Genomic DNA, 13,193 nt, shown 5'->3' with positions numbered 1-13,193 from the left:
GGCCGTTGTCACAGTCAATAAAATTCTTGTGTGTTTGAGGCCGTATTATCATCTGTAAAATACCGACGTTTAGGCGAGTGTTGCAAGGCGCCTTCCTCAGGGTGTGTTGCTAACTGCTGAATGAGCACTAGTTTCGATACTTAAATACTATGAAGGAGTGCTGTCATTGGATGTGAGGGTGAGGAGGAAGGGTATATTAGGTGTTCAACGCGCAATGCAAAGACCAATAAAATGAACTAATACCCTTCCTCCTCACCCTCACACATCCAATGACAGCATTCCTTCATATTATTTAAGTATCGAAACTAGTGCTCATTCAGCAGTTAGCAACACACCCTGAGGAAGACACCTTGCAACAGTCACCGAAACGTCGGTATTTTACAGATGACAATGCGGCCTCAAACTCAGAAGAATTTTATTGGCTGATTCTTTGCTTTACTCAAACATGTTGTGGTACTTCCGTCTCATCTACGGTGGGTTATTGTTTATTATTCTCTCTGAAAATCATTATGACATAAGAACATCTTATGGAACTTCTATGTATTTCGGCTTAAAGCTAGTTACATAAACAAAAAATTGATAACTAGACGTTAAAATTTACGTTATTTACCATCTCATTACCTACACCTGAGCCTGAGTGATCACAACGTTTCATATCTATGAAAATTATTAGGCCTACATTTTTTTTTCATTTGACAAATTACAACTGTGAAATACTGATATTAATTACAGCCATTGAATAATACTTTTCGGTTTTTTTGAAGACCATGATTTTGCATTTCTGAACATTAACCGCAAGTTTTCCGTCTTTGCACTACTTTGAAATTTTGTCAACATCTGACTGGATGTCTGTGCAGCTTCATCATAATACATGCATCACTTGCAAAAGGTGACATTGCTCCATAGTGAGGAGATCCTCCGGGATGTGGAACGTGTGAGAAAAACAAAAATGTACAATAAACATTTACAAAGAAAAGCAAATACGCTAATGTACCTTGCACATATCCCAAATGAAATTGCCTTCGCGGATGTGGAAAAAGTGGAAAAAATCTTAAACAAATATCCATTTAAAAGGTAATAAATAACTTGTTATAAAACATGTAAATGCTTAATACACTGAGGTACATACGATAGTTCTTGGCTATAACCACGCATCATCAAATAGAAAAATCATTTTACAGCACTTACAATGACTACATTACTGCACTGAATTTGTGTGGAAGACAGGTTGCACTATGATTAGTAACATACACATCACTTGGCTCTAGTTATAAATTCACCAGTGGATTAAAAGGAGGTAACTACCAATAAATCCTTTATGCTCTTTTTAAACTGAAGTAGTTAAACTCTTTATGGCTGCCGGCAAGTTATCCAAATGTCTGTGTCTGAATAGCAGACACCTTTCTAGACCAATGTAAGTGACTTATCTCCATCAAGATTTTTCTTATTTCCTTGAAATGGGTTGTCGATTTGAAAAAGAGGTATATTTTTAATGACAAATTCATTAAGGTGTAAATAATATATTGAGCAGCAGTAGTTAACATCCATAGTTCCCTAAACAGGATGTTATGCTGTCTCTTAACATTGTCTGCCAGTCATTAATACACGACATTAACAACAGGAATCCTCACAGCCTTTCCTGGGACACGCCTGAAGTCGTCAGTTCAGTCACAAATTTAGCTAGATGCTTCATTTCATCGTGCTTCTGTTTATAAGTGCTGGTTTGTTACTGAGAGAAATGTTTTAATAAAAGGTTACTGAATCGACGTTGAGAGAAAACAGCTTGAATAAAAGAATGGATAGCTTGGTGGTGCACTTTCTGAATCATAAGTGGATAAACAATCGATCTCGCAATAGAGGGTATCTGTCTGTCTGTGTAAGGGTGATGGGATGCAGTGGGAGACCAAAGCACGAATGCAGTGGGCAGGTGCAAACAGTTGTAAGGGGTAACATTTAAACAGATGCGAAAAAAAACTTGCACAAGGTAGAGCTGCGTGGATAGGTCTATCGAAATTATCTAAGGTAAGACGATGACGACGCAGCAACATGATTAGCATTCCATCAAGAATTGAGCTGTATGGACGGCACTGTATTTGAACTGTTTAAAATTCCTTTGGTGACCCTTGTGCCTGATTCATATACTTGAACTCGAGGACCGCCTCGCCACGTGAGGCGACTGCAGCGCTCCTAGCGCATAAGATGAAAAGTATAGCGTCCATGACGTTGATGTTTATGGGGTAACACACCTATATGACTGACACCCCTTTTCCAATACTCTATGCCAACAAATTATGCCTCAAAACGTGAATTTTGAGAGTACACTCATAGTACGTTCAACCCACCTTCAGGTCTTTACATTTGCTTACGCAACGTGAACGATGTTTCTTTACTTACGATGTTTCACAATAGCTGTCTTAAACACTTCCACTACAGAATTTGTAGCGTCTCTCTCTCTCTCTCTCTCTCTCTCTCTCTCTCTCTCTCTCTCCCCCCCCCCCCCCCCAACTCACACGTATTTCTTCAGCAGACCGTACTGAAAAATATCACGGGTTGGATCCGTCCCGCCGGTTGCTTTAGACTATACGAGGGATCAATGCTTCTTCTCGTTGCGCTTAATGAAATGTTCTCTGTTTACATCGCTACTATTTTGTAACCATTTATGCAGCATCTAATATTTTTGTTAGTCGTTGCACTCAATATCTTTATGTATACATCGATCCATGACATTCTTTTTGACGTTGACAGTTAACAAAGACATCAAACACAGAATAAATATTTCTCATTCATATAACGATCACCAGCACTCCAGATTTCTTTAACTCATTCATAAACGAAATTTCATGATAACCTGTAATATACTCCTAGCAAATACTATTGGGGCCGCGTGGAGTGGCCGCCTGGTTTAGGGGGCCATGTCACGGATTGCGCGCCCGCTACCACCGGCGGTTCGAGTCCTCCCTCGGGTATGGGTGTGTGTGTGTGTGGTGTTCTTAGCATAAGATAGTTTTAGTTTAAGTAGTGTGTAAGTCTAGGGACCGATGACGTCAGCAGTTTGATTCCTTAGGAATTCATGCACATTTGAACATTTGCATATACTATTCTCCTCCTGAAATCTCATTATCAATGCTGGTCTTTGTTAATGGAACATACAACATTCAGTAGTGACGTCAATAACAAACATGGAAGGCGCTACGCACTCGATGCCTGTGAACGCGCTGTCGGCCGTTAGCAGCGCTGGTCCTGCACCGGGCTGTTGCAGAAACTCTGAAATAGACCAGTATCAACTACTAATACTAAAGAATAACCCGATTCGAGACAACAGCTGACACTTAACGTTGCTGTCAAATGTATGTGCCCCTTCAGGTAGCAATATACTAAACAAAATGGATTCCACGATGGTTGAGGATTCATGTACGAAAACCGGCGCGTTCTCCTTTGTGGAACGTTATCCCTGTTCGCAACTTTTGTATGCTCAATTACCAACAGAAAATGAACGTCCGTGGAAGTTTACTTTTGTAATGTCACTGTAGGAAGTGAAGAGGTGAGTTATTGGTTTGCGTCTTGTTTCCAGGAGAAGCCGCTGCCCAAACCGGAGATGTACAGTCTGCATGTGGAGTCGCGCATCGACTACCGGTACGCCCGGACAGTATTCAGCAGCAGGCTGGCCAACCCAGCCAGCAAAGCCCAGGAGGTCTTCTTCAGCGTCGTGCTCCCAGAGACCGCTTTCATTTCTGGATTCCTCATGTGAGTATCAAAGGCAATTTACTTTCATGGCATCTACCTTGATGACTACACGCTTGCACGCTTCAGAGAGTTCGTCCACAGGTAGAACAACCTCTCCTTCAGGATGACAATGCCAGATCATGCACACGAGCTCTGCGACAACTGCAACGATCCGACCCCGTGGATTCACTGTCATCTGTCATCCTCCATATAGTCCCGACTTGACCCCTTCAGATTTCCATCTGTTGAGAAAACTTAAAGAACAGCTTTGAGGAATTTACTTAGACAGTGATGAAGCCGTGCAAGGAAGAGCTGAGATTGTAGTTCCGTCAACAAAGTCAGACATTTACAGTGACGGAGCCGGCCGGTGTGACCGAGCGGTTCTAGGCGCTTCAGTCTGGAACCGTGCGACCGCTACGGTAGCAGGTTCGAATCCTGCCTCGGGCATGGATGTGTGTGATGTCCTTAGGTTAGTTAGGTTTAAGTAGTTCAGAGTTCTAGGGGACTGATGACCTCAGATGTTAAGTCCCATAGTGCTCAGAGCCATTTGAGCCACTTACAATGACGGCATCAACAAACTCGTCTGTTGTTGGGAGAAACGTGATCCTTGCCAGAGTGACTATGACGAGTAATAAATATTCGGACGTGAAGACTAAAGATGTAGAACGATAAAAGCTGCTTTCTGTCCTGTTCCTTTCTTGTATGGAACGAGAAAAAAACGCCTATTACACTTCCCTAACGTCTTTTGTCATTTCATGACCCCCATGCAACGATGGTAGCAGTACAATATTCTCACAGTCCTTTTTGAATAGAGTTTCTCTAAATTTACCCAACACGGTATCGTGAGGACTACTTCGTCTTTGTGCAAGCAATTTCCTATTACACTTCCCTGAGTATTTGTTTCATTTTTATATGCGATATAACCAGCTCTTGTTCTCCTAGCACCTTTCAATGTTTGTCGTCATTTTGCTCTATGATGGCTCTAAACGCGGGAAAAGTACCTGCGTCCGTATCCGTGGTCGCTAGTACACCCTTGTGCCGAGGCTCCCGATTCATAGGTCATCCGGTTGGAATCCAGGTGCTGGATGAAATTTTCTCTGCTTAGTATTTGACTGGCAAGAAAGGGGAGGGGGGGGGGGGAGAGTTCCTCATCACCTTGGCGCTTATGTCCTGGATTAAATTCCAAATCTCTCCGCAGTTTCTTGCATCTTGATTAGTGGACTAAGAAGCAGTACACTATCAACTATTTTAGAGGTTTTTTTTTTTTTTTGCGGCGACATTGCAGAACAAATGCTTAACTGAGTTCTTACCGCGTCAGATTATATTCAGTCTCAAGATTCCGACGACTTCTCTCATTAGTGTCATCAACAGGAGATTTCGGTAGGCCACTAGGTACTATACTCATTTGGCTGATTGGCCGGATTATGTCATGGAGGCGATACGAAGTCAAAAAACTTCCATACGCGTTAAATTTTGTACTGTTTTTGCACTTTCGTATTTTCGTTATTAACTCCACCTTTCATTCTTCGTATAACTTTCGTTTTTACGCAGCTGTGCTTTTATCGAAGCTGACTGTTTCTTCGGCATCTTCAGGATGGCTTCATATTGACCTCGCAGCATCTACAACGTATTCCTATTTCAGACAGGGATCTTTATTAATCTCAGTATTTCTTCCATGATGTATTTTGGTCAGTATCGCCGACATGGACAATGATTCGATGTACGTACATATTAGGAAGAACTGTCTCATCTGCGGTACTGAGTCTCTCAAGAACCTATGCATAGCGTAATTGCCCATAAGCCAACGATTTCTGCGCCTCATGACATATTTACTGACATGCCATCTAACCTAAAAGCGCACTGAACTGACAACTTCACGTCTTAAAAGATGGAACGCCTAACGGCTTTCGCCACTGCTCACTGCATGCGCGCAGTGACTGGCATTTCAGTTTCTAAACTTAGTTTCGCAAAGTAGTGTTTCCCTACAAACTAGGCGCTATACTTGTGGGTTTATTTAATTTCGGTGACTGTGTCTAATTGTCTGAAGATGAAACAACTTATTGCAAATAAACAGGGTAGACACAGATGAAAGGAAATTTACCACAAAAACAACGCTTTTAGTCCAAAACAAAATTATTTACGACCGTAGTCCCACTATACAGCAATATGATGGATAACGCGTGGGTGGAGAACACTTAGGCAGTTTTCTGACAAACGTTTCGTAAACGTCTGGTCCTGTTAAGCTTCGGATGTCTCGGTTTCTCCTTCCTGGACGTCACGCCGTAGGCACTGACACCAGAAATATGTTCACCGTTATGCATTCTGCTTTCGTCTTCCCGCGTCCAACTTTCACGTCAGAAAAGCTAGTTGCGCTTGTTGGACACATCATACGTCAGAACTCTCTGTAGTGAAAGCAGCTTATTTGGGCGTTGTGTACAGTTTCTACATTGCCTAAGACCTCACACCAAGATAGACGTGTATTGCACAAAACCCGTGTAATAACTGTAAATTCATTTTTATGCTCTTCACGGTTATGCTGATGGATATGATCGTCTCCATTACACGATACATCGGCGATCCATCCTGCGGCCATCTTCAGGTGCGAACGCTGATTACACAGTCACGTAGGAAGTGAATGAACATTAGAAACGGCAGCTCGTTTATACCCAGGGACCAGGCCACTGCGCCTGCGCGAGAAGCTGAAGAGCTGCCCCCTGCGAAGGGGGCGATCGCACCTGAAGATGGCAGCCCGATGGATCGCCGAAATATCGGTAGTGAAGACGATCATATCCCGCAGCATACATGTGAAGAGCATAAACATATATGACGCCGGGGAAAATCTACGGAATCACAACTACACTCCTGGAAATTGAAATAAGAACACCGTGAATTCATTGTCCCAGGAAGGGGAAACTTTATTGACACATTCCTGGGCTCAGATACATCACATGATCACACTGACAGAACCACAGGCACATAGACACAGGCAACAGAGCATGCACAATGTCGGCACTAGTACAGTGTATATCCGCCTTTCGCAGCAATGCAGGCTGCTATTCTCCCATGGAGACGATCGTAGAGATGCTGGATGTAGTCCTGTGGAACGGCTTGCCATGCCATTTCCACCTGGCGCCTCAGTTGGACCAGCGTTCGTGCTGGACGTGCAGACCGCGTGAGACGACGCTTCATCCAGTCCCAAACATGCTCAATGGGGGACAGATCCGGAGATCTTGCTGGCCAGGGTAGTTGACTTACACCTTCTAGAGCACGTTGGGTGGCACGGGATACATGCGGACGTGCATTGTCCTGTTGGAACAGCAAGTTCCCTTGCCGGTCTAGGAATGGTAGAACGATGGGTTCGATGACGGTTTGGATGTACCGTGCACTATTCAGTGTCCTCTCGACGATCACCAGTGGTGTACGGCCAGTGTAGGAGATCGCTCCCCACAACATGATGCCGGGTGTTGGCCCTGTGTGCCTCGGTCGTATGCAGTCCTGATTGTGGCGCTCACCTGCACGGCGCCAAACACGCATACGACCATCATTGGCACCAAGGCAGAAGCGACTCTCATCGCTGAAGACGACACGTCTCCATTCGTCCCTCCATTCACGCCTGTCGCGACACCACTGGAGGCGGGCTGCACGATGTTGGGGCGTGAGCGGAAGACGGCCTAACGGTGTGCGGGACCGTAGCCCAGCTTCATGGAGACGGTTGCGAATGGTCCTCGCCGATACCCCAGGAGCAACAGCGTCCCTAATTTGCTGGGAAGTGGCGGTGCGGTCCCCTACGGCACTGCGTAGGATCCTACGGTCTTGGCGTGCATCCGTGCGTCGCTGCGGTCCGGTCCCAGGTCGACGGGCACGTGCACCTTCCGCCGACCACTGGCGACAACATCGATGTACTGTGGAGACCTCACGCCCCACGTGCTGAGCAATTCGGCGGTACGTCCACCCGGCCTCCCGCATGCCCACTATACGCCCTCGCTCAAAGTCCGTCAACTGCACATACGGTTCACGTCCACGCTGTCGCGGCATGCTACCAGTGTTAAAGACTGCGATGGAGCTCCGTATGCCACGGCAAACTGGCTGACACTGACGGCGGCGGTGCACAAATGCTGCGCAGCTAGCGCCATTCGACGGCCAACACAGCGGTTCCTGGTGTGTCCGCTGTGGCGTGCGTGTGATCATTGCTTGTACAGCCCTCTCGCAGTGTCCGGAGCAAGTATGGTGGGTCTGACACACCGGTGTCAATGTGTTCTTTTTTCCATTTCCAGGAGTGTATATATCCAGTCAAAATGCACTTTAAGACAAGAAAAAAGATACATCGCGAAGAAATTATCCGAATGGGACGGAATCGGCAGATGTGATGACATGTACAGACAAACAAATCATAATTTCCAAAAAAATTGGACGATTTATTCAAGAGAAAGAGCTTCACAAACTGGGCAAGTCAATGAGTTTGTCCACTTCTGGCCCTTGTGCAGGCAGTTACTCGGCTTGGCATTGACTGATTTTTGGATGTCCTCCTGAAGGACATCGTGCGAAATTCTGTCCAATTGGCGCGTTCGGTCTTCAAAAATCCTGAGCCCATAATGCTCCAGGCGTTCTCAGTAGGGGAGAGATCCGGCGACCTTGCTGCCCAACCAGCAGTAAAATCACTCGCCGTGTGCGGCCGGGTATTATCTTGCTGAAATGTAAGTCCAGTATGGCTTGCTGTGGAGGGCAACAAAACGGGGCGTAGAATATCGTCGACATCTCATGGTTGTCGGGCCGTATGACGGATGAGATTGGTACCCACCGCTGCCCAGGGCGTTTCCAGACACGTCTTTGCTGGTCATCGGGACTCAGATCAAAGCGAGATTCATCATTCAAGACGATTCTTTTCTGGCCAATGACATTCCGGGCCGAAGACATGTCTGAAGACGCCTCGGACAGCGGTGGGATACCAGCCTGACTGTCGGGAGGCATACGGCCCTACAACCAGGAATGATAGTCTAGGGTGACATGGCTGGACCACTTTGGTTGTCATTCACGGCACCCTTACGGCATAGCGGGACGTCGACGATCTTCTACGCCCCGTTTTATTACCCTTCATGGCAAGCCATCCTGAGCTTAAATTTCAGCTAGATAACGACCGTCCGCACACGGCGAGTGTGTCTACTGTTTGTCTGCGTGTTTGCCAGTTCCTACCTTGGCCAGAGAGGTCACCGAACCTCTCCTCAGTCGAGAAAGTTTAGAGCTTTATGTGCTGGGCCCTCAAACCAGCTAGGAGTTTTGACGATCTAACGTGCCAATTGGACAGAATTTGGCGTCTAAGGCGCTGCAGTCACGGACTGTGCGGCTGGTCCCGGCGGAGGTTAGAGTCCTCCCTCGGGTATGGGTGTGTGTGTTTGTCCTTACGATAATTTAGGTTAAGTAGTGTGTAAGCTTAGGGACTGAGGACCTTAGCAGTTAAGTACCATAAGGTTTCACACTTTTTTTTTTTTTTTTTTTTTTTTTTGAGAATTTGGCACAATAGCCCTCTGGAGGACATCCAACGACTCTTATCAATAAATGCCAAACCGAAAAACTGCCAGAGATATATCAACGCTTTATTGACTTGATTAGTTTGTGAAGCTCTTTCCCTTCAATAAATCTTTTTTTTTTCAGAAATTGTAATTATTTGTTTGTCTGTACGTGTAAATCACGTCTACAGATATCCATCTCATTTGCATTGTTCCTTCGTGGTCCATCGTTTGGTCTTTGTTTAAGACTGTAATCTGTTTTTTTGAGCTAGTGACATTTCTACCTTAATTGACGTTCCAAAATAAGATTATTGACTTAGTTTCCATCAGAGTGTCTTCGAATACCAGCTGCAGCAAGATGCTAATGAAATACTCTTGAAGCAGTCACGCGGATTGCTATAACGTTAGTTGAAGCAGAAGAGTATCTGGCATTTCGGAATTATATTCTACCTTAAACCTTTTTCTCGGATTTCCGTTTGGTATACCCAGCTTAGTTCCAGTAATCACCGTCCCGTTAAATTAGTTGTCAGTAGTGTCACAACCCTAATAAATAAGCACTGCGGTGAATGTTAGAAGCACATGACTAGAAGACGCCATTGTTGTGTTGTTGTTCTATTCACTCGAGCAAGTGGAAAATGAGTATGATATATGTAACATTACGTCAAATGTGCTTAGTTTTTTACACGCAAAAGCATCATAAACGGCCTGAAAGGGAGCAGGCTTTCTGACCTACCGTTTAATTTCTGCTAGCAAGGTGTTGACCTCACTACACCGGTCCAGCGATACATCATAAAATTTACGCTACCATACAGTTGGTATGGATGCCGCTAGTTACAGTTCTTTCACGAATTATACTTGCAACCTGCATGTATTCCTTTACTAGTTGTTTCCGTATAATAGAAGTATACAATTGTGCCCACAGTTCCTGTGTTCGATAGTTACTTTCTTACACTTAATTTTAGTCACCGACTGAGTATTGCCCCTCCACTTACCCAGTTACAGGTTCAAGCCCAATGATTTGCTTCACACTTTGTTTTTGCCCACAGGTTGCCTGCTGACTTGCTACTGACTCACAGCTGTTTCGCAGACTAGTTCCCAACTTTTCCATTCATAGCGGCACTTGCCGTTTCTGTAAACTTAAGTTATGCATTATTAAGTATTTTTATATATCTCTTATTACACTGCTTCTGCGGACTTACATTTTCAATGATGCCTTATGACAACTACAGTTGCGTAAGTTTTTGTTTTGTTATGTTATCGTACTTTTATCCCCACTCCGAGACCAATTTCTAGTTATGCATGTCATTAACTAATTAGCTCTATTCTGGGATGATATTGCACTTGTTTCTGTACAGACATTATGAACCACACGGAAGCATTTACGAGCTTCTTCTGCATTAATGGATTCATTGTTGTATTACATATTGCTCGTGTATTCTCTAAGACAACAGCAATGTGGTGCACTTTTCTTAATTTCGACGATCGCAAATAATACGATACTTAGCAGTATGTACTTCGTTCTCAAATTTTAATATTTTTACCTATCGTCTACTTATTTGTGTTATATTTTTCTGCACAGTGTTCTGAAGAAGCGGCACTAGATGCTTGAAATCACCAGAGATAAAATTTCTTTTGTGCAGCAGGTTGCTGATTATTTTAACAAACAGAAATAGAGTTGCTGATGACGGATAAAGTACTAAAAGGATTAGCTTAGAGTTACTTTCGGAATAACATCTCCATCCGCAGTAGATAACAAAGCTGAAGCTATCTGTGGTATCAAGACCAGAACTCCAGAGTTTAGCATAGGCAGTGCCATACCATTCTGACACCGTTAGAGCGTTTAATATTAACGATTCCACCTTCAGCACTAACGAACACAACTAATTCTTTTTGCTCTACAGTTTGTACACGGTTGCTCTCGTAAATGACTCGTATCATTGCACAGGGATCTTTTTATCAGTAAGACATAAATATCACCGTTTATGGTATTTTTTTTACTATACACTGGTGTGCAAAACGTAAGGAGGAAAGTAACTTCCGCGTTATGTGTCACTGCCAAGTAATATACGAGGCACGTTTGAAAAGCCCGTGCAAAAATAAAAACTACTTACATGTTTGGGGTAAACCTTTTTTATTTTTCGACATAGTCTCCTTTTAGACTTATACACTTCGTCCAACGCTGTTTTAATTTGTTGATCCCTTCCGAATAATAGGAATTTTCCAAAGCTTTACTTCTGCCAGTACCTCGTCTCCTACCTTTCAAACTTTACAGAAGCTCTCCTGCGAAACTAGCAGAACTAGCACTCCTGAAAGAGTGCTAGTTCTGCAAGTTTCGCAGGAGAGCTTCTGTAAAGTTTGGAAGGTAGGAGACGAGGTACTGGCAGAAATAAAGCTGTGAGGACGGGGCATGAGTCGTGCTTGGCTAGCTCAGTTGGTAGAGCACTTGCCCGCGAAAGACTAAGGTCCCGAGTTCGAGTCTCGGTCCGGCACACACAGTTTTAATCTGCCAGGAAGTTTCATATCAGCGCACACTCCGCTGCAGAGTGAAAATCTCTTTCAGGAATTGTCTAAGTCTGCAGAATAGCTATTAGTTGCTGCAATCACCTCCTCGTTTGAATAAAATCTTTGTCCCGCCAGCCATTTCTTCAAATTGGGGAACAAATAGTAGTCCCAGGGAGCCAAGTCTGGAGAATAGGGGGGATGTGAGACGAGTTGGAATCCTATTTCCATTAATTTTGCGACCCCAACTGCTGACGTGTGTACTGGATTCTGTTGTGATGGAAAAGGACTTCTTTGCCGTCCAATCCCCGGCGTTTTTCTTGCAGCTCGGTTGTCAAACGGTTCAGTAACGATGAATGATATGCACCTGTAAAAAATTTTTACCCTTTTCCAGATAGTCGATAAGGATTATCCCTTGCGAATCCCAAAAGACAGTCGCCATAACCTTTCCTGGCGAAGGAATGGTCTTCGCCTTTTTTAGTGCAGATTCTTCCTTGGTAACCCATTGTTTAGATTGTTGTTTGGTCTCAGGAGTATAGTAATGTATCCATGTTTCATTCGCAGTGACGAAACGACGCTTAAACTCATGCGGATTCTTCCTGAACGGCTGCAAACAATCCTTGAAACCACTTCAGAGGATTCCGTTTTTGGTCAAGCGTGAGCAGTCTCGAAACCCATCTTGCCGATAGCTCTCTTATGTCCAAATGTTTATGCAAAATATTATGTACCCATTCATTCGAGATGCCCATAGCACTAGCAATCTCACGCACCTTAACTCTTCTGTCATCCATCACCATATCATGGATTTTATCAAAGATTTCTGGAGTCGTAACGTCCACAGGGCGCCCAGAACGTTCAGCATCACTTGTGCCCATATGGCCACACCGAAAATTTTGAAACCACTTATAAACTGTTCTAATCGAAGGTGCAGAGTCACCGTAATGTTTATCAAGCTTCTCTTTAGTCTCCTGAGGCGTTTTACCTTTCATAAATTAGTGTTTAATCAATACACGAAATTCTTTTTCGTCCTTTTCTTTGGCAATCGCTTGACTTCCTTGATTCACACGAATGCCAGACACAAATAAAGAGACCAATATGGCTGAAACTTGGTGTGCGTTCTTTCCAAAGATGCTACTAACTAAAGATGACCTAGATACGCGCCGGTGGTGCCATCTCTCGGACTTTGTACGGACTTTTTAAACGCCCTTCGTAGCTTGATGAAACTTGGATCATGCATAAAAACAACTGCTACGGTATAGTAGAGAAGGTAACTGAAAGAAATACGGATTGAAACGGACAGTTAGAGCGTTCATATTTAAAGATAATAATTACTCTTAAGTCACTGCGATTCATGATATTTTCCTGGACATTACAAGCTGCTGGACATAGTTCTTAATAGGGTGTGTGATCATCACTGACAGCGACGGCAGTGCGTGCCTCCAACGTTCTCCTATGCTGCTCATAAGA

The 13,193-nt window shown here is 44.1% G+C and overlaps 1 protein-coding gene across 1 annotated transcript in view; it reads left to right on the top strand.

Annotated features, from left to right (window-relative positions):
* Nucleotides 1-13,193, top strand: part of LOC126234930 (inter-alpha-trypsin inhibitor heavy chain H4-like) — a 194,105-nt gene that overhangs the window by 92,876 nt on the left and 88,036 nt on the right. Inside the window, exon 2 of the mRNA XM_049943670.1 lies at nt 3,572-3,744. Within this exon, the coding sequence (XP_049799627.1) occupies nt 3,572-3,744 (173 nt within the window). The remainder of the gene's footprint in view (nt 1-3,571; nt 3,745-13,193) is intronic.

The sequence above is a fragment of the Schistocerca nitens genome, chromosome 2 (genome assembly GCF_023898315.1).
Source record: "Schistocerca nitens isolate TAMUIC-IGC-003100 chromosome 2, iqSchNite1.1, whole genome shotgun sequence".
Taxonomy (NCBI): domain Eukaryota; kingdom Metazoa; phylum Arthropoda; class Insecta; order Orthoptera; family Acrididae; genus Schistocerca; species Schistocerca nitens.
The sequence above is the reverse complement of the archived record's forward strand: the minus strand, read 5'-3'. Positions and strand labels throughout refer to the sequence as shown.